We start from the raw sequence: 22,665 nt of genomic DNA on the forward strand, positions 1-22,665 counted from the left end.
GAGGGCAATTTGTATCCATTTAGATAACATGTCCCAAGATGCTTTGCTCTGCCTTGTCTCTGTATCAATAATGCAACAGGTCAGCGTCAACTCAGCACTAGAGGGAAGCGGCTCCCCCCACAGCAAAGCCACACAGTTTCTCCTGATTGCAGGAATAATATATAGATAGATAGATATCCAGCTTCTGGCTACAGGTGGAAGCATTTAGTGGGGAAAACAGTCAAGGTTAGAAACGCCACACCTAGTGAAGATAACATTTGCTGAGATTTAGAGAAAACAGAACAGAAACAGAACAGACCCCTCCTGTTAGCCCCAAACCAATTCCCAAAACTGCACATGAACCCAAACCCAAATCTCTTTTTCCTGGGGAGGAGTTAGAGATACTCAGAAAAGGGGATTGGGAGGTTCCTTATCCTTTATGAAGGGAAGGTGAGTCTCCTGTAATAGCAGTGAGGACAGTGACAGCAGGAGACTGACACCCATATGTACCTGTCACTGTATGGTGGGGGGAGTCCTCTTCTCCTACACTACACATGTAATGGATTTAGTTGATACTGGAGCTGAAGTTACACTTTTGCAAGGAATTCCTTCCCATCACAAAGGAGAATTGATTTATGTAAAAGGTTTGGGAAGGCAAACCACACCAGCAGTTTGGACATGGGTGAAATTAGCTGTTGGCAAGGGACCAGGATTTTGGACAAATGTTTTGGTATCAGAGTTACCCAAAAAAATTATTGGGATGGATGTACTTCAAGGTCAGTCAATTCAACCTGAAAGGGGTACATTCACATTCGGGTATTCTGATAAAGCGTATCTGGTTAGGGTGATGAAGGCTGTGGTCAGAGGTCATGCAAAATGGACCCCTGTCTACATCCCTCCACCAGAGAAGCCAGTCTGTCTCAAGCACTACAGACTTCCTGGAGGTCACAAAGGAATTGGGGGGACTATTCAAGAATTGTTGAGAGTAGGGATCCTTGGACCTGCTGTAAGTCCTTTCTCGTCTCTGGTATCCCCAGTAAAGAAACCTGATGGGACATATAGAATGACTGTGGATTACAAAGTTCTAAACAAAGTGGCACCTCCATTGAAGTCAGCTTGTACTTGATATGATCTCAATTGTTGAGAAAATTGCTGAAGAGGCAGGAGAATACCATGCTGTGATAGACCTGGCTAATGCTTTCTTTTCTAGTTTGATAGACCCAGAGTATCAGCACCAGTTTGCCTTTGTGTAGGATGGCCACCAGTACACTTTTTTTACCATGCTTCCTTCAGCATTCTCCAATGATTTATCATGGACTGATTGCCCGAGATTTAAGTACCCTGAATTTGAAAGTTGCTGTGTTTCACTACATCGATGACATCATGATCACTGGGACAAAAGAAGATCTAACTGAAGCACTGCACCTGCTGATACAGCACATGGAGAACAGAGGGTGGGCTATCAACAGAGTCAAAGTCCAAGGACCTGCCACAGAGGTGAAATTCCTAGGAATGATGTGGACGGGTCCGCAGAAGAAAATTCCAGAGAAAGTTGTGCAAACTATCCAGTCACTGTCTTCCCCCTACTACCAAAAAGGAGGCACAGAAGTTCATTGGAGTTGTGGGATTCTGGAGATCGTTCATCCTACATCTTGCACTGATTCTGAGGCCTATATACAATGTCACAAGGAAAAAGAGTTCTCATGGGTTTCCCCTAGAGAAGTACCTGTTTGGGGCCTACACAGCACTTCAACATGTAGAGACCATTACAGGAAAGGACACTATCATGAATTATACTGCATTGCCAATTGCAGGATGGGTGAGAGATAATGGACTGACCACTAGGAGCAGCTGTAGCCCAGAACCAAGCACTGATGAAATGGAAGTGGTACCTTCAAGAAAGAGGGGGTATTGCAGCTGGGGATGTCAGAGACATTTCAAAACAGTTGGCAGGGCTTGTTACTTTTACCAGCACTTAGCCAGAAGAAATTCCTGTGCTGCAGTCATCCCCCATTTAAGAGGCTCCACCCTTTGAGTCTCTGTCAGAAGACATGAAGGCATCAACATGGTTCACTGATGGTTCAGGCATAGTCGCCTCGTCTGGACATAAATGGACAGCAGCAGCCTACAACCCAAGTACAGACACAGTCCTGCAGGAGACTGAAATTGGAGGGTTCATTCAGTATGCCGAGCTGAAAGCTGTAGTGATGACTCTTCAGGAGGATCCTTCTTCCCATGTCACTATCTACACTGACAGCTGGGCGGTGTTTAAAGGACTGACAACTTGGATGCCCATGTGGAAGTCCAATGATTCATGGAAAGGTGGTATTGGGAGGCTAAGGAAGTCTTGGACTACATCTGGAAGGAAGCTTACTCCTGCATCATAAAAGCGGCATGTTGACGCACATGTGCTCTTGGTCCCAGACTTTGAGAACTATAATCGAGTGCTAGATGAATTTGCCAAAGTGAAAGCAGTTGTGCCAATTCATCCTGTCTTGATGAACTTGGGCAACTAGGCCCACAAGCAATCTGCACATTTGGGGCAGAAAGCAACATATGAATGGGCACAGCAGAGAGGAGTGCCTATATCCGTGAACATGATAAAGACTAATGGGGAACTGTACAGTGTGTGGAGAAGTCCGACAATGGCCATTGCAAAAGTACTCCACCGGGTCGATTAAGAGGGGTGAGAGGCCTGGAGAGATCTGGCAGATTGACTTCATTAGTCCACTGCCCCGGGGGAAACAATGGACTGAGATATTGTTGCACTGCAGTGGACACCTATTCAGGACTTTTGCTTGTTCATCCTTGCAAATGTGGAGATCAAGCCGCAACGCTTCAACTGCTCCAAAAACTTGTGGTTGCTTATAGTTGTCCCAAACGGGTCCAAAGTGATAACTGCTCACACTTCACTGGATCAACAGTACAGCAATGGGCCAAAGACTCTGGAGTGTACTGGTTGTGCCACATCCCATACCATCCACAGGCAGCTGGTTTGATTGAAAGATACAAAGGGTCATTGAAGGACCAGATATGCAAGCTTACACCTACACATTCACTAAGGGGGTGGGGTCGGGTCCTCACACAGGCAGTCATGTTGTTAAATTCTAGGCCAATAGCCAAAAGCACACCATATGAGAGGATGGTAGGGGCTGGGGCACAGATTCCACAGTTGGAGTGCAGAATTCAGTATTTTATGTAAGGTTCCAGAAAGAACAGGGCTTAACAGATACCATGTTACTGCTTCCCATGACATAGAAACCAAGAGTGACGTATCTGAAGCTTAAGCCTATCTAGGAATGAGAGGGAATATGGCAGCAAGGTTTGAAGTTATATTTGCATTGGAAGATGAGCTTCAAGACAGTGGCTGGGACTCTAGTTAGTGGATACTTCTCAGGAAGAGTGGAAAGTTAGGCTACATAACATCAAACCTTCCAAAATAAACAGCAGTGATCTTCTGGGAAATATCAGTATATTTCCTCTCCTCCCTATTGATGTTCTTTGGGAGGGTCAGAAGTGGGTACAGGCAGAGGGCAAAGTGTTAGTCAGATATCCAGGCAAGAAGCCAGTTAGAGGAGAGATTGTAGCTGAAGGGCTGGGATCTACTGTTTATGTATTATTAGAAGGAACAGATTAATCCTCTTTAAAATAAAAAACATATAGGTTGCGCTAATTAATACATTTAAAAAAAATTGAAATAAAATAAATAGTCCACAAGTGATATGATGTGTTGAAACCTGATGTCACTCTACACCGTCCACCACCATAGTGATTAAAACACAACAGTGCCTCCACCAATCAGCAGAAAAGCTCTCTTACCAGCTCCAATTGATCCCTCATTGCAAGGGATCAAATGCACTTGTGACTTTAACCCAGCCTAGGCTTTTTCTCCTGATCCAGATGGTCTCCTATGCAGGGTCACCACTTGACACCAGATCAGATAAGAAGATTTCTGAGGCACCTGAAACTGATGTTGTCAAATTCTCTTGTATTGAAATTGCTTTCTCTGATATCACTGGACACTGAGCTCATTTTCCTAGGTAATGGCTAAGCGCTAACATTTGCGTGAAACGTGTCTACCTTTTTGCCCTCTGCTCCACTTGTCATATGAAGCTTCAATAAAAGGATTTTTGGAAGTGCAGCCGTCCGGATCATTTTCTTTTGCTAAGCTCATTTTCCTAGTTGGAGGATGTTCAGCATCATCTAGCTAGGAAATGCGCTTTGTTTTCCACTCCACAGGCTATCTCTGATTTGATTGTTGGGAAGACCAGAGAAAAGTGGTTCCAGGATGGACAGAATAATGGAAGACTGCAAAAGCTGTGGAGAGCAAGGCCTTTGATGTATTACAAGCCTGGACTTGTTTCTAAAGAACTTTTAGAATGGACTTTCTAATGAACTTTTAGCCAAAGACTGAAACACCTTATCAGTGGCAGAAATAGGGGAGGGGATTACATTCAAGGCAAATTAATGTTTAGTATGAGTTTTCTTAGTTATGAAATGGTTTTCTGTGTGAAGTCTGACAGTAAAAAAAAAAATCAAGGGCGGAATGTGTTGCATTTGTTAAACAATATGATTTTTTTATATTAATCAGACATTACATTACATGGGACAGTCTGTTTAGTAGTTGGTCATAGAAACAGAGATCAGATTCCTTTGGAGTTTGTTTGAGGATGCTCCTCAAAAAAATGCTGTTGGATATAATGGGGACGTAGATACCATTGTTCTATTCAGCGGCCAGCTTGAGCAGTCTATTGTCTCTATAGCTACAGTAAACAGGTAATGTATAACCTATGGCAGAGTGCCATCTTGAGTTAGAATTTGAGAGTGCATCTCTAACTGAAAGCTACAGAAATGTTTTTTCTGTTAGTTGGTTGTTAAGGTAAACGAGTTTGTAATCATTGTCAACAAAAGCCCAAATAAAGGCAGCTTCAGTGACTGATGAGACTCATCTGTAACCAGCCAAGAAGATGGTACCTGATCTCCAAAAGAAGAAGCCTGAGTCCGAGTTGTCAACTGAGATCACAAATCCACAGTAACCGGAGTTTAGTAACTTTTAAGCATACTTTTACTGTGTATAGACCATAGGCTGTTATTTTGCTATAGATATCTGTCACTCTTGTACTGTATTCCTAATTTTGCAATAGTTTTGTATGTACAGCATTTTTGTTCAGTAAAAGCACATTTACACACTGCAGAGGTCTCAGCTTCCTTGCTTATACTGCAAAGTAACCTTGCTAGATAGACGCAAGCAAAATAGGCTCTAGGACCCTTTGCACTCGTGGCACTTCAAAGTTCTAGGACCCAGAACACATGTAGTGCTTTATAGTTCTGGGACCCTGTTCACTTGCAGCACTTTATGGCACTTAGAGCCCGTTCACTTGCTGCACCGTATGGTTCTAGGTCTCCGTTCACTTGCAGTGCAGCCATCCTTATTAGCAACCAAATCTTTCAGAGTAGCAGGAGCAATAGCCTCAATGATTCCATCTTGATGCTTTCCCAGGTTCCCCACAAGTTGCCTACCCAGGACCTCATGTGGCAGAGTGACCTCTGGTACTTCTCTCAGACATCATCTGCTCTTCTCAGCCAGGCTCCCAGACCATAGAGCCTCAAGCACATGAACAGGTCTCAGGCCTCAGGCTTCAGGCCTAACCACTCAGCTGTTCCTCACACACCCACCCCATGCCAGAACCTGGGGGAAAGAGAGATTTTACTTGGCCCTCCCCACATATCTCCCTCAGCATGCACCAGTGGCCAAAAACCTACTGACAGAAGAGAAAAACCACAGCTCCACTGAATTTATTGGAAAAAAACAAATGAAGAAATAGACTATAAATCAGCTGGGTTATCTACCACACAACAGAACTAAATTTGACCAGTAGCCCCTGTTTAGGACAGGGTGGCTACACATTATATAATGGTCATGGGACCCTGTTCATGTGTAGGAATTCTTGGTGCCAAGACCATGTTGCTTCCTGATACTAGGACCCTGGTTACTTGCAGTGCTTCATGGGAGTAGGACCCTGTTCATTTGCGGCACTTTATAGCACTAGGACCCTGTTCACTTGCTGGACTTTACGGCACTAGGACCCTGTTCACTTGCAGCACTTTATGGCACTAAGACCTGGTTCACTTGCAGCACTTTATGGCACAAGGGCCATGTTCACTTGCAGCACTTTATGGCACTAAGACCCTGTTCACTTGCAGCACTTTATGGCACAAGGGCCATGTTCACTTGCAGCACTTTATGGCACAAGGGCCATGTTCACTTGCAGCACTTTATGGCACAAGGGCCATGTTCACTTGCAGCGATTTATGGCACTAGGTCCCTGTTCACTTGCAGCAATTTATGGCATTAGGACCCTGTTCACTTGCTGCTCTGTATGGTTCTAGGTCTCCCTTCACTTGCAGTGCTTCATTATTCTAGGAATTAAACTGGGTAGTAGGTGCAACGGCAAACACACAAACATAGATCAAAAAAAGGGTTTTGTTTAAAAGTTTTTTTTTTTTTGAGAAAGTCTCATGGAGGAAGTTCATACACTTGTGTCAGCTACTGATCCAGAGTGCAGCCCACTCTGTAGTAAACAGATAAAAAGAAGAGAAAGAAGCGCCACTAAGTGTAGTATTGGGTACAATTTTTATTATAGCCCCCATATTGGGTTACTATTTTTTATTTGATGAAAAATGTTATATGCAGGTTCACAGCACAGCCATGGGAGCAAACTTTGCTCCATCCTATGCCAAGCTTACTATGGCTTATTGACAAGAGAACCACATTTGGCAAAATAACCCCTTTGGAGCCAATATTGTCTATTATGGTTGTTTTATAGGCATTATTATCTGGGATGGCCCGCTACCCTTAGTAGAAGAATTTTGTCTCTTTTTGTAATAACAATGCACTAGGCCTCTCCTTTACCTCAGTAGTGGACTCTGTCAGTTTACCATTCTTAGATCTTGAATTATATCCTATGGACCAGACTATTCATGCCAAAAATCACACAAACCCTACAGCTGGAAATTAATTTCTACTTTACAGTAGTTGTCATCACCCAATATGGAAAAACAATATTCCTAAGGGCAATTTTGTCATCTCAAACATAACTACACAAACCACAATGACTATAAGGAACAGAGCTTGCTTCTAAAGAAAAATTTTAAGGACAAAGGATATCCAGATGACTTGGTAGAATCTGCTTATGTTCAATACCTACACAACAAACCTACAGGTAGAACCAGTCGAGAAAATGATATGTCTCTTAGGTTCGTTACTCCATTCTATAGTAAACACAGTAAAATGGAATCTATTGTGCACAAACATTGGGATATACTGTTGTCAGATCCTCATCTGCAAAACAGTATACAAAGCAAACCTAAAATAACGTATAGGAGAGCCCCCAACCTTAAACAAAAAAATAGCACCTAGTAAATTAAAAACACAAAAAATGTATATCACACCCTGTCTAATTTCCCGAACAGGCATGTATCAATGCCGCAAACCATTATGTAAAACATGTAAATTTGTAGAGCGTGGCAAACAACAATATATCATAAAAGGAAAAACCTATAACATCAAGGCTTTTTTCTGTTGTTTTTTCTGTTGCGTAGTATATTGTCTAACTTGCCCATGTGGCCAATATTATATAGGTCGCACCATCAGACCATTACACCAGAGGTTTTGAGATCATCGCCGGTATATAGAAAAAGGGGACGATGAACATAGTGTTCCTTGACACTTTCTTAATTTCCATAATAAATATACTCAAGGGTTACAGGTGTGGATAGTGGAGGCCATGTCCAGGGATCTCCCTGAAGCAGAGCATTTTTCGCAAGCTCTGCCAAAGGGAGACCTTCTGGATATTTACTTTTGATAACCTTTCTCCTGGAGGGTTAAATGATGAACTGGATGTAAATACTATTTGTATTTGTATTCAACTTTGTAGAACCACCTTTCACTGCAATTACAGCTGCAAGTCTTTTTGGGGATGTCTCTACCAGCTTTGCACATCTAGAGAGTGACATTTTTGCCCATTCTTCTTTACAAAATAGCTCAAGTTCTGTCAGATTGGATGGAGAGCGTCTGTGAACAGCAATTTTCAAGTCTTGCCACAGATTCTAGATTTAGGTCTGGACTTTGACTGGGCCATTCTAACACATGAATATGCTTTGTTCTAAACCATTCCATTGTAGCTCTGGCTGTATGTTTAGGGTCATTGTCCAGCTGGAAGGTGGACCTCCGCCCCAGTCTCAAGTCTTTTGCAGACTCTAACGGTTTCTTCTAAGATTTCCCTGTATTTGGCTCCATCCATCTTCACATCAACTCTGACCAGCTTCCCTGTCCTTGCTGAAGAAAAGCATCCCCACAACATGATGCTCCCACCACCATGTTTCACGGTGGGGATGGTGTGTTCAGGGTGATGTGCAGTGTTAGTTTTCCCGCCACACATAGCGTTTTGCTTTTAGGCCAAAAAGTTAAATTTTGGTCTCATCTGACCAGAGCACCTACTTCCACGTTTGCTGTGTGCCCCACATGGCTTCTCGCAAACTGCAAACGGAAATTTTTTTATGGCTTTCTTTCAACAATGACCACTTTTCCATAAAGGCCAGATTTGTGGAGTGCATGACTAATAATTGTCCTGTGGTCAGATTCTCCCACCTGAGCTGTGGATCTCTGCAGCTCCTCCAGAGTTACCATGGGCCTCTTGGCTACTTCTCTGATTAATGCTCCCCTTGCCCGGCCTGTCAGGTTAGGTGGACGGCCATGTCTTGGTAGGTTTGCAGATGTGCCATATGCTTTCCATTTTGAGATGATGGCTTAAAAAGTGCTCCGTGAGATGTTCAAAGCTTGAAATATTTTATTATAACCTAACCCTGCTTTAAACTTCTCCACAACTTTATCCCTGACCTATCTGGTGTTTGTTCACTATCTGGTGTAAGTTCCCTAACAAACCTCTGAGGGCTTCACAGAACAGCTGTATTTATACTGAGATTCAATTGCACACAGGTGGACTCTATTTCCTAAATTAGTTGACTTCTGAAGGCAATTGTTTCCTCTAGATTTTAGTTAGAGGTATCAGAGTAAAGGGGGCAGAATACAAATGCACGCCGTGCTTCTTAGATACTAATTTGTAAAAAAGTGTGAAAAACATTAATCATTTTCCTTCCACTTTACAATTATGTGCCACTTTGTGTTGGTGTATCGCATAAAATACCAATAAAATAAATTTACGTTTTTGGCTGTAACATGACAAAATGTGGAACATTTCTAGGGGCATAAATACTTTTTCAAGGCACTGTAGTTTTTTGGTTTTAATCATGTCTCCCCTTTCCTTTCTTTCCTCCAGTCTGTACATATGAAGTTCCTGAAGTCGCTCTTGATATGTTTTATCCCTCAGACCTTTCACCATTTTTGTTACCTGTCTCTGGACTCGTTCTATCTTATTAATATCTTTTTGTAAGTGAGGTCTCCAGAACTTGACACCGTATTCTAAATGAGGTCTCCCTAAAGATCTATATAGTAGAATCGTGACCTCCTTCCTCCTGCTGGAAGGGGGTGTTCTGTAGTCCTGTCCTAGGGTGACAACACTACTCCTTCGAAGATGCAGTAGAGTGAGTATTGTCACCCGAAGTGTGTTACTGGCAGGATCACCAGGTGCAAATAATGGGAAAACAGACAGAAATGGGAAAAAAAGAATGCAGCCTCCACGTTGAACGCCTGGCAGCTGTAATATTACATTTTGGGTTTGGATACACTTATGTCAGAGTTATGCCTATAGATACAATATTGACAAATTTTCTATGAAACGTGATTTAAAGATTGAGGTGGTAATCATGTTTGGGCACTTTTTCATTTCCATCCATTCTATTACAAGGTACAATTTTTTGTTACTTTTCTAGTATTTTGGTGAACATGGAAGTAGTTCTTAGAAGCATTAAACATTTTTTTTCCCTTCAACTTGAGATGAATTGCGACTTTTCAGATCCGTTTTACCTCCTATACAAGTACTCTGCAATTTCCGAAGAGCTTCAGTCGTTGATAGATCAGAATGTCCTGTTCTTAACAGCTCATCCCCGTGACCCTCGTCCCCAAATGATCCAACCTCAATCAGTAATAAGTAGAGAAGATAGATTCTACTTGCTGTCTAAAACCTTATTGCAGAATTACCCCTCACTTCCTTTAAAGAGGACAACATTGTCACCCAGGCAGGCAGTGAGGCAAAGTCTTCAGTCGAGGCGCAGTCATAAGGATGTACAGTGGGGACGGAAAGTATTGAGACCCCCTTAAATTTTTCACTCTTTGTTATATTGCAGCCATTTGCTAAAATCATTTAAGTTCATTTTTTTTCCTCATTAATGTACACACAGCACCCCATATTGACAGAAAAACACAGAATTCACATTTTTGCAAATTTATAAAAAAAAAACTGAAATATCACATGGTCCTAAGTATTCAGACCTTTTGCTATGACACTCATATATTTAACTCAGGTGCTGTCCATTTCTTCTGATCATCCTTGAGATGGTTCTACACCTTCATTTGAGTCCAGCTGTGTTTGATTATACTGATTGAAGTTGATTAGGAAAGCCACACACCTGTCTATATAAGACCTTACAGCTCACAGTGCATGTCAGAGCAAATGAGAATCATGAGGTCAAAGGAAGTGCCTGAAGAACTCAGAGACAGAATTGTGGCAAGGCACAGATTTGGCCAAGGTTACAAAAAATTTCTGCTGCACTTAAGGGTTCTAAGAGCACAGTGGCCTCCATAACTCCATAATCCTTAAATGGAAGACGTTTGGGACGACCAGAACCTTTCCTAGAGCTGGCCGTCCGGCCAAACTGAGCTATCGCAGGAGAAGAGCCTTGGTGAGAGAGTTAAAGAAGAACCCAAAGATCACTGTGGCTGAGCTCCAGAGATGCAGTCGGGAGATGGGAGAAAGTTGTAGAAAGTCAACCATCACTGCAGCCCTCCACCAGTCGGGGCTTTATGGCAGAGTGGCCCGACGGAAGGCTCTCCTCAGTGCAAGACACATGAAAGCCCACATGGAGTTTGCTAAAAAAACACCTGAAGGACTCCAAGATGGTGAGAAATAAGATTCTCTGGTCTACTGAGACCAAGATAGAACTTTTTGGCCTTAATTCTAAGCGGTATGTGTGGCGATAACCAGGCACTGCTCATCACCTGTCCAATACAGTCCCAACAGTGAAGCATGATGGTGGCAGCATCATGCTGTGGGGAGTGTTTTTTCAGCTGCAGGGACAGGACGACTGGTTGCAATCGAGGGAAAGATGAATGCGGCCAAGTATAGGGATATCCTGGACTAAAACCTTCTCCAGAGTGCTCAGGACCTCAGAATGGGCCAAAGGTTTACCTTCCAACAAGACAATGACCCTAAGCACACAGCTAAAATAACAAAGGAGTGGCTTCACAACAACTCCGTGACTGTTCTTGAATGGCCCAGCCAGAGCCCTGACTTAATCCCAATTGAGCATCTCTGGAGAGACCTAAAAATGACTGTCCACCAACGTTTACCATCCAACCTGACAGAACTGGATCTTTCCCAAAAAGACTCATGGCTGTATTAGATCAAAAGAGTGCTTCTACTAAATACTGAGCAAAGAGCCTGAATACTTAGGACCATGTGATATTTCAGTTTTTTTCTTTTTTTAATAAATCTGCAAACATTTCAACAATTCTGTGTTTTTCTGTCAATATGGGGTGCTGTGTGTACATTAATGAGGAAAAAATGAGCTTAAATGATTTTAGCAAATGGCTGCAATATAACAAAGAGTGAAAAATTTAAGGGGGTCTGAATACTTTCCGCCCCCACTGTATTGCAGATCGACATACTCAAAATTGCTGGGAGCTTTTAGACTTGCATGTGTAGTCAGATGAAGGAAAACCTCAAAGAAGCTCAATAGCCCCACTTCGTAAACAGCAAGGCTTCCCTCGATGGGCACCCAACAGTAGCTCAAACAATAAATATACAGAAAGGAGCACCAGACCAAAATCCAGAGAAATAAGTCCAAAATCATTTTATATTACTTTTATCAAAAAATTCAAAACAGCCAACGTGTTTCTGGAGCAATGCCACTTCCCCTTCATCAGGGCTAAACACAGAATAAACCATAGATGGCCTCCTTGCTGCTCAGCAACTGCTTTCAAGTTATTCCTCCATGTGGGGGGGTTCAATATCGGTTGTAATTAGGGATGCAGCGATACCAAGCATTTGCACGAGTATCAGTACTTGCCTGATACCGAAACTGTTACTTTGTGGTGCGATTTGCGTCAATACAAAATGGGCACTGCAAAGAATCGCATGTGATCTGAACAGAAATGCGGTGCGATTCCTGTCCAAATCGCATGCGATTTTTTTCCCTACCGCTCCTGTGTGAGTGTGTGTACAGAAAAGGGATTAAAGCTCCATCTAGTGGGCAGTTTAAACATTTTTAGAACTCACAGTACATATCTGTCCGCATGCAAAATAATGTACATAGGTGTCCTGGTCCACCAATGATAGCATATCAGGACCACTGGAAGTGCACACAGGGTTGGAGATGTAGAGGCGGCCCGCTCCCAAGCTGACATAATTTCCGCCATATACCCACAGGGTCCCGGAACTTCTCCTCCAGCCCTGTGAACACCTTCAGTGGCCCTGATTTGCTACCATTGGCAGACAAGGACACCTACATTGAGGCCAGATATGTACTGTGAGCGCTAACATTTTTTTAAACTGCCCACTCGATGGCCTTTTTCCTCTCTATATATACACATGCACAGGAGCAATGGGGTAAATTGTATGCGATTCTGTCAGGAATCGCACCGCATTCCTGTTCAAATTGCATTTGATTCTTTGGAGTGAGATTTGCGCCAATTTTAATTGCCTTTACAAACATCACCCATGCATTGTTATACATGTGTTGTGCTGTATAGCGCATTAACAAATCAAAAATTGTGCCACTGCCACGCCTCCTCTCTGCAGAATTCAATCCTGACCCCTCTCTCTCATTCTAAAAAACAAACTTTTGTTATCTCTCCTTACAAATCAGGTGCTCTCATTGTACTTTGTTAGAAAATTAAATATTACAATGCATGTTGGCCTTTTGTAATGTCATCGATATACCGATCTTTGCCTTGGGGGACCAATCTTTCCATTTATTAGCTGTATTGAAATGAGGCCACGATTATATGTATAGGGCATCTTCACTGAGCATCATTTAGGAGGAGGTCAGCAAGGGTTTTATTTATTTATTTATTTTTTTTTAATTGAAAAATAAAAATATGAACTCGATCACAATAGTGATATCTGAAAACCTCATTATCTGCTAATTAGTCTGACATGGGTCAGTGTATTTACACATCAAAAAGCCCTGAGGATTTATAGTAAGGAGAAGATACACGTCTGTTTTGCCTTCATTTCCCATAAAGGAATACAGGCAGCCATCATGGTTTTGTATACGGTCAGGCTTAAAGTGTATCTCTAGCTATAGTTTTTGATGGAGTAGATAATCCCTCTATTCTATTGGGGAGATTTCCCTTCATTTCTCATCCTGTAGACACAATAGGAAGAGAGGAAATTTCTCCAAAGGATGGGAAATCCACTCTTCTGCCCTGTACACACGATTGGATATTTCGACAACAAAATCCTTCGGAAAAAATCCATGGATGTTGGCTCAAACTTGTCTTGCATACACACGGTCACGCAAATCTTTTTGGAAATTACGAACGTCAAGAATGCGGTGACGTACAACACGTACGACGAGCTGAGAAAAATTAAATTCATAGGCCAGTGCGGCTCTTCTGCTTGATTCTGAGCGTGCGTGGAACTTTGTGAGTCGGAATTTAAGACAACGGATTTTGTTGTCAGAAAATTTGAGCTCCAGATCTCAAATTTTGTGTGAACACGGTCGGAATTTCCAACAAGCTCCCATCGAACATTTTCCATTGGAAAATCCGACTGTGTGTACGGTGCATACGTTTCACCAAAACAAGTGTCATATTAAAAAATTTCTCTTCATTTAAAAAAAAAAAAATTTCTTGGTGCCCTTTGTATATGCACACCACCTGTATGTTTGGTTGCAGAGGAATTTGCATCTTTCAATACCCAAGACCAGATTTAAATTCATACCCAAGTGACCACTACAGAACTAAGGTTTTAAATCTGACCTTTTGGCAGCAGGAGATCCTTACTTCTGTGAATGTGGTTGCCCAGACTAGTTTGGTCTCTACTCCTAAACTTTGCTTACTGAGGACATGGATGAGGACTTGCTAATTGAGGATGTGGTACCTACTACAGCTGAAAAAATGTTTATAGGTCTTATGTTTTTGTTTTTTTTTATGCCAGTAAACCTATCCACTCCAGTCTCTTCAACCCTGGAAACATTTGATTAACTCAAACCTGTGCTATATATCAGGATAATTAGAAACATATGCTCAAAGAATTTCCATAGAGCCTGGGCCAGATGGCTTGAGGAAACCTTGACAGCTTCAGCACCCACTCTTTAGGCTAGGTTCACACTGCTGCGAATTCTATTGCGAATTTGAGCCGTTGCGATCGCTCAAATTCGCAAGTCATTTAAATTACATAGATTAACATTAGTGCCGTTCACATCGACGCGTTGCGAATATAACCTGCGTGAAAATAAGGTCCTGTGCGAGTTTACTGCGTTGCGTTGCGAATTTAGTCTCCATAGACATCAATGTAAATCGTTCTTGAATCGCATTGATGGTTCACATATGTGCGAATTCCACCACACTACTCTCCACAAAAACCAGGAAGTACACAGGAAGTTAAGACCCTTTTTTTTTTTTTACATTATGATTCCATTGGCTAGACTATCAATCTCAGCTATATCCAACTCCTGAAATTCGCGGTAAAATCGCGGTAAATTCGCGGTAAAATCGCGGTAAATTTGCACTGCAGCAGTGTGAACCTAGCCTTAGTGCTCGCATATGAAGTCTCCTATTGGGTCATCTCTACTTTTAGAAGGTGAACCATGCGTAGACACATCCTCTGTACCTCTGACATACAGTATCTTCTTGTACTTACACAAGTCCTTGGACTTTACATGCGCAATTTTACAAGCAATAAAAATTAATTTCTACAAAAAAAAATCTAGGCATTATAGAACTTCTACTGGATATAATGTGGGAGATGCCCTTGCTGGTTTTTGACCGTGTCCCTGATTTCCTGTTGTCCCTACGGGACAGAGAGTGATTGAAAATCTGCCCAGTGGGTCACAGATGGAGAACAAAACCAACAGGGGTTTTAACCTTTACTAATCCATCAAAAATGTTAAAAAGAGTTTCAGATTTAGATAGGGGTGTGCCGCCAATAAGGCAAAGTAAGGTGACCACCTCAGGCGGCACATAGGCTGGAGTGTCCATACTGGACAATCTGTCATCACTTCAGCTTAGTAAATTTTGACTTGTATACGCTGGGCAGATTTACTGTGCTGGTTGCTAGGATGTAAGTGGCTCGATGGACAAAGCACAGGTTTCCTTTTAAAAAGTAAACCACCACAAAGCAAAACAAGCCACTGAAATATTACAACCACAAAAGCTATCAGCACCCAAAATGGCTACCAGCTAACCTCCAATGTAAAGATAGCTACCAGCCAACCTCAGTGTAAAGATGGCTACCAGCCAACCTCAATGGACCCCTTGGTTGATAAACAGACAATTCAGGACTTAATGGTTTGAAAGTGCATTTTATTTCTCATTATTTTTGGCACACGCGTGTTTACAACGCCCAAAACTTTGCGTCCACTTTACGAACCACAGTGCACTTCCATGAGCGTTGTACAAACGTTTCTACAACAAAGCCGCCACACATGCAAAAAGTTTATCTAGCAATCCTAATACATATATTTGTTTTCTCTTTTTAAGACATGGGTTTGGCTTGTGGTATTTTCTATAGCTTGAAAATGTGTAAACATATCGTATCCTGGTTCCTCGCAACAGTCCATCGCCAACCGCTAATCCTGCACACATAAAAATAAATAAATAAATCAATGAACTTTTCCAAACGCAGACTCTAAACTTCCGCGGGGGAGGGGGGGGGGGTTGACAAAACCTTGGAGGGTGTTGGCTTTGTGCTTCCAAAGCCTTAGAGGGTGTTGGCTTTGTGCTTCCAAAGCCTTGGAGAGTGTTGGCTTCATGCTTTTTTAAAGGCTTGGAGGGTGTTGGCTTTGTGCTTCCAAAGTTCTTCAAAACTCAATTTCAGCAATCGTGAGTTTTTTTTTTTTTGTTGTTTTTTTTTTTTGGTTTTTTTTTTTTTTACTTTTTGCGGAAGTTTAACATTTATTTTATTTTTTTTTTTATTTAATTTTTATTTTTTTTACATCATAAGGATAGACCTCAATGCTACATTCTTTCGTTTTCAAACAAGATCGGTTTAACATTCCAGTGCACCGTGACAGCTGACGGGGGTTGAAATCCACTTGCTATCTTCGCTTTATATACAACAGGCAAATAAGGTTCTGTGAAAGATACGTTGATTGTCTCCCGGCTTCATGATAGTCCGTCAAGGCGAAAGACGCCTCCTCTCCTGACAGCTCTTCATCTTATCAGGAAGGCTGATGGGAACAATCCATGGGTATACAATGTAAAATTCCTGCGCAAGCAAAACACAACCACAATTGTCAGCAAATAATCTCATTATGTCACCACAAATACTAAGCGCTACATTTCGACTCTGTAAACCACCAGCAAATTCTACTGCCCAAGGCTTTCCTTTTCTACTTATAAAATGTGCACTTTGCACTCTGTATTTTCTCACTAGTCCTTACTTTTAGTAATTGATGTTGACACAAGTGGGTTTGTAGAAATCCAGGTCCAGATCACACATGGTGCAGCACACAGCAATCCCATTAAGAAGTCATGCATTAAAGCTGAATTCTAGATATGGTAATTTTTACATAGCTACATTGGTCCAATGTAAGTTTGTAAATGCCATAATTGTGGGTAGAAGCTGGAAATCGCTGTAGTAGGCATTGCTACTACAGTGATTGCTACTAGCAGTTGGGTCCAGTGCCAAGCAACTGCCCTGATGTCTGCAGAACACAGGTCACCCACTTGGCACAGGCACCATTCAGAGAACACTTTCCATCCTTCCACTCGTCCAAAAATCATACATTAAATTCATCTTTAAGGGATCTCTGAATGTAAAGGTGGATATATTCTCCATATAATTTTTAAAGCTGAAGTTTAGGTATGATTTTTTTCTTGCATAGTTACATTGGTCCAACTTGGACCATCCCTGGCCAATCCCTGTGAAAGCTGAAAATCACTGTAGTAGTCGCCTCCTACTAGCTTCTACTATGATGGCTACAGTCTTCTGGGCAGAGGCGGCTGGTGCACTCCCCGTGGGTGGTACTCACGCAGTCGGGCTCCGGTGTTTGCAGCGATGCAGAGCGAGATCGCTCCCTCTGATGAGGACAGCCTCTTCCAGATCTCCCCGATCTCAACGTACAGGCTTCCCTGCTACCAGCCAATATGGTCGCTTCTCCTCTCAGCCAATCGGGTTTTTAGGACCCGCTTCCTGATTGGCCAGGAGGAGAAGCAGGAAGACAATACCGAATATTAATTTGGTATTGTCACACAACTGGGTGGACGCAGTGCTCTGCGCCCCGAGCCCACCCTTTTTTTAAGCCAATTAGAGCATCAGGCTCTAATCATGTGCTTAAAAAAAAAAAAAAAATTTAGAAATCAATGCGTTCGGCATCCTGCATGTAGATTAGGGGCCGGACACATGGATTAGGGGGGCGGCGCCCCTTTGCCCCTAATAGAGTGGCCGCCACTGCTTCCGGGTCCCATACCGAGCGGCTGACATTCTGCATATTAACCACATTTTTTTTCAGTGAATACAAAGTATTGTCTGATTGGATATTGTGATTTCAACGCCCCTCTTCTCCACCCCATCCAATCAGAGAACGCCTAGTATTCATTGAAAGAAAATTCAAGCCATTCTCTGAATGCCTGCAGTGCCAAGCCAGTGAACGACCCCTGTGGTTGCTATGCGGAAGTACTGGACCCAGAACACCATGGCAAAATAATTGTAGTAGTCGCCCCCTACTACAGTGATTTGCAGCTTTCACAGGGATCAGTCAGGTATAAGTTGTGCATATTTACATTGACCAATGTACATGGACCAATATAATGAAATACATATAAATCATTTTTTACCACAGTATTTGCTTGATACTGGAGACAGTATCTCTAAATGAGGAACAGTTGGGAACCATATTTTACTGATATGGTGAACATGAGATGGTGAACTGGGATATGGATTTTACTACTCAGTGGTACCAGGCTGTAATACCTTTTTTATTAGAACCAATACTTACTCTAATTCTTCATGTCAGTAGATGTACAAATAAGATGGATAGGCCAATATTCAATAAAATGACCATGCATATCATGATTGTATCTGGTCTCTGCAAAAGAAAAGATAACATAGTTAGTATCGTGTGTGTGTTAGCAAGGGGCAGCAAGTGATAATGGCAGCCCCCACAGCACTCCAAGTTGGTTTACATTAGCTATGGGTTGTCCTCTGTACTGCTGATTGTCTGGAGCTTTAGCTGGCTTGGTCATGTAGACCCTTGGCTATGCCTAAGACTCAGACGTTTAATACCTTTTTTTTATCTGGATTGCATGAAAGACATTCGATATTTGTTTTAGTATGTTCACATATCAGTTGAATACACTGATAATATGGGATACTGAACAAAAGTAGTGGATGTGGTTGCAGAATCATCACAGGGATTATTTGTTAAAGCCATTGTTGGCAGATCAAACCTCAAATACCCTACCAGTTCTCTCCACCCAAAATGTATAAACTAGTTAGGAGAAGATGTTAGTAGCCTCAGCCCCCACTTATATTTATCTAGAACTTTGAGATCTCCCTGATGGGAGTCTTGGCTCTGCACCACACCGACATGAAGTCTTCCTCTTCCTGCTTCACAAGATGATCCTTATGCCATTTCCTAAATGTATAAAAAAAAGGAGTGAAAGACCTACAGTACTTGTAAAGGGTACAGTAGGTTGGTGAAGCTGGCCACCAGGGTGCAGAGATGCTGCTGGAGAAGTTTTAAAAGCTGATAAACTGGTAAAAAAGCAAGCATCTACCCAACATTGGAGATCAATTTTTGGTTAACCAGTCCTTAAACCATAATACTGACCTCTTCAATTTCCTCTTCTGCTTTGGGAGCTGGCACAGCTTGGGCACCCTTCTTTATTGAGCTTTTAGTGTCAAACTTAACCAACGCCTTGGACTCGGGCTTGGCTGTAGGTTTGGGCTCTGGTTTCGGGGGGGCGGGTTTGGCCACCACTTTGGGTTCTGCTTTTGGGGGAGCTGGTTTCTGATCAGTTTTCTGGACAGTCTTAGGCTCAGCTTTCTGGACAATCTTGGTCTCCATTTTGGCTTCAACACTTGGCTTTTCCACTTTTACATCCTTAACCATTTCACTCGGTTTAACTTTCTTGGCAGGTTCTACAGCGGTCTTCTTTTCTTGGACTTTTTGAGAAAATAGAACTTCCTTTGGCTCCTCTTTCAAATCTGGTGTTCCAGCTTGTGGTGGTGGGAATGCTTTTTCTTCAAAGTCCAGTGGAGGATTCACTGGGGAGGTCCGCACAGCATAGCTGTGATAGCCTTCATGGAACTCAATATCCTTATTTGGTGACATTTTGTCCAACCTCTGAAGTGGTTTCATCTGGTTCTCATATTTGCTGCTCAAGTCAGCTCTGTTGGTTGGACTCCTGGATGGGCTGGCGGATTGCCTTCCACCACGTCTTTCTCCATGCCAGTTTCCAGCAGTAATCAGCCTTTCCTTCTGCGAGCTTGTTCTAAGTTTCTTGGCTTCAGGTGGTGTTCCAGGTGGAGGTGACGGGGTTCGCACTGGGGAGACATCTTGAGAGGATGGTTGATTTTCAGGGAGCTGAGGACTCTCAGGAGGTGCATGAGCTGGCTGTTCTTTGGTTGCAGTTGGTTGTTCTCTTATCTCCATGGGTTCAGCATTTTCAATAATTTCTTGCATCAGTTTTCTCTTGATATACTCTGGGCCTAAAATAAATGAAAAATCAGGTCTTGTAGATTTTTTAAAAAACTGTACAAGTAAAACATTAAAAGATGTATTTTGAACAACTGTATGGAGTTTTTAGAACTATTCTACAATATTAGGCTGTATCTAAGCTACAGTATATACCAGCCACTCTACATGTACAGTAAGAAAATAAGGTGAGGGATATTTTCCATTCTGCTGTGCTATAAACAGCTTTGCATGGCAAAGTGACATGCTTCTGAAAAAGTACATCCCTGGACCCCCATACACTTACCTTATCTGCACTCCCTCACTCTTTCCTCCTCTATAGCTGGTGCTGGCATCAGCTGTGTAAGTAACCCAGGGGAGTGGTGACCAGGTCTAGTGACTGGGTGCTAGGCTCAGATGCCATCACAAGGGAGCAGGTCACATTCTCCTCCATATCTACAAGAGCCAGCTGTGGAGGAGCAAGTAACTGTGAGGGAGCAAAGGTAAGGTAAGTATATGGGTGTCAGGCAAAGCCTTTTCCACAGACTCTGTCATCATGCCCTGCATGGACATGGTGACAGTGTCTCTTCAAAGCAACCCTTTCCTGGGCCAATGCATATAGAAACTGCTGCCAAATAGTCGCGGTGCGTCCATAAAGGTCGCAGGAGCGCCTCCCCCTCTCTCCTGTCACCTCTCTCTCACCATAGATAGATTCATGCATTGCATGAATCTATCTATGGTCGCCGCTGCCGCCCCCTATTCAGGTGTCCGGCCCCTTGTCGGGCGCCGGGCACCTGAATTACAGCAGTGGGGTATTTTTTGGAAGTGCCTGATGTTGTGTTAGGAAAGCCATTTATTCGCTTTCCTAACACTGACCTGCTTCTCAGCCAATCAGGTGCACGGGTCTGGTTACCTGTCCCCTGATTGGCTGAAACAGGCACTGTGATTGGACGCCTGATAGAGAGGACCGGAGACATCGAGGAGCGTGGACGTGGAGAACGCCACTGTGACCCGCTGTGAGACAGGTAAGTCCCGACTCCTGGGTGATGCACATTGGCAGCATTTGATGGGGCACAGTAGCGGCAATTGAAGGGCACACTGGCAGCAATTGATGGGGCACAGTAGCGGCAATTGATGGGCACACTGGCAGCAATTAATGGGGCACAGTAGCAGCAATTGATGGGCAAACTGGCAGCAATTGATGGGTACAGTAGCTGCGTTTGTAGGCACAGTGACGGCAATTTATGGGTACAGTGCCTGCGTTTGATGGCACAGTGGCTGCCTTTGATGGCACAGTGGCTGCCTTTGATGGCACAGTGGCTGTGCTTGATGGGCACATTGGCTGTGCTTGATGGGCACATTGGCTGTGCTTGATGAGCACATTGGCTGTGCTTGATGGGCACAGTGGCTGCGCTTGATGGGCACAGTGGCTGCAATTGATGGGTTTTTTTTTTTGTTTGTTTGCGCCCCCCCAAAATTTTGAGCACTAGCCGCCACTGCTGCCAAATATCAATCATTCAGCTTATGAACATCTCTCTGGTGAATAAGTGAACATAAACTGGCTTCAGTCTATTCCCTAATACCTCCATTGGGCACCACCATCAGTTTATCCCAGCATGAAATTCAAAGACGTTTTTGTTACTACTATGTCAGGTCTTTCTGCATACAACAATGGTCATGGGGTGTGGTTAGAGATAGGGATGAGGGCTCAGCTGACTTTTGCCAAAAAGTCAAAATTGGCATATCAGTAACAATGTTGTTAGCCTGCTTTAGCTATATATTTTAGGGATATGAGGAGTACATTGGAAACAGAAGATGGAGCAAATCACATTGTATGATGGTGCCCCGTGGACAGGTTCACGTTTCAATACCCCTTACATGTCTGAATATTTCCTGTTTGACCCTGTTTAGTATGCTAGGGGTTAACCATGGAACGGAAATCAGCCTAGATGCAGCAAGCCCAGAATCTCAGACCTCAGTTTTTTTACTGATCCTGAGCTCAAGGAAATTAAATGAAAGCTCACATAAAAGAATACGGGAGCCATCAGAATTGTAGTTGGCTGACAAAATAAGACTGTTGGATGGATGTTCCTTCACAAAGGGCTCCTGATAAATTTAGGCATTGAAGTACATTGAAGTCCCATCCTTTTTATGGTGCCCCCGCGCCTCTAACTGCTAACTACACCTAGTACATCTTCTCATCTAACAGCAAAACACAGATGAAATGACTGGCAAATAACGCTATTGTGCCAAGTTTCCCTTATTTCTATTTTACAGCAGCTTTGAAGTGATACAGAAGGGGAGGTGAGCTAGCATTCTGAGCAAGTATAATGTAAATCAATATATTAATATAATATATTCTAACAATAATAAATATAATATATTATAATATATTTAGTAATGAAATTACTAAATAATAATAGTATTTTATTACCCTTTTATTCTTTTTTAATAGTAGTAGTAGTAGTAGTAGTAGTAGTAGTAGTAGTAGTATCAGCATTAGTAATAAATATTAATATAAATAATTTTCATTAGTGGTTTTTGTTATTTATTATTGTTGTTAATAATATTATACTATTTTAATATTAAAGTAATATTTGCAGTAGTAGTATCGGCATTAGTAATAATAAGTATTTAATAATTTTCATTATTTTTATTATTCTT

The 22,665-nt window shown here is 42.4% G+C and overlaps 1 protein-coding gene across 1 annotated transcript in view; it reads right to left on the reverse strand.

Annotated features, from left to right (window-relative positions):
• Nucleotides 1-15,668: 15,668 nt before the first annotated feature.
• Nucleotides 15,669-22,665, reverse strand: part of JPH2 (junctophilin 2) — a 137,880-nt gene continuing 130,883 nt past the window's right edge. Inside the window, exons 4-6 of the mRNA XM_073607592.1 lie at nucleotides 19,156-20,036; nucleotides 18,322-18,411; nucleotides 15,669-16,589 (exon numbers count right to left, since the gene is read on the reverse strand). Coding sequence (XP_073463693.1) covers nucleotides 18,331-18,411; nucleotides 19,156-20,036 — 962 coding nt within the window. The 3' untranslated portion in view covers nucleotides 15,669-16,589; nucleotides 18,322-18,330. The remainder of the gene's footprint in view (nucleotides 16,590-18,321; nucleotides 18,412-19,155; nucleotides 20,037-22,665) is intronic.

This window comes from Aquarana catesbeiana, linkage group LG12 (assembly GCF_042186555.1).
Source record: "Aquarana catesbeiana isolate 2022-GZ linkage group LG12, ASM4218655v1, whole genome shotgun sequence".
Classification (NCBI taxonomy): Eukaryota; Metazoa; Chordata; class Amphibia; order Anura; family Ranidae; genus Aquarana; species Aquarana catesbeiana.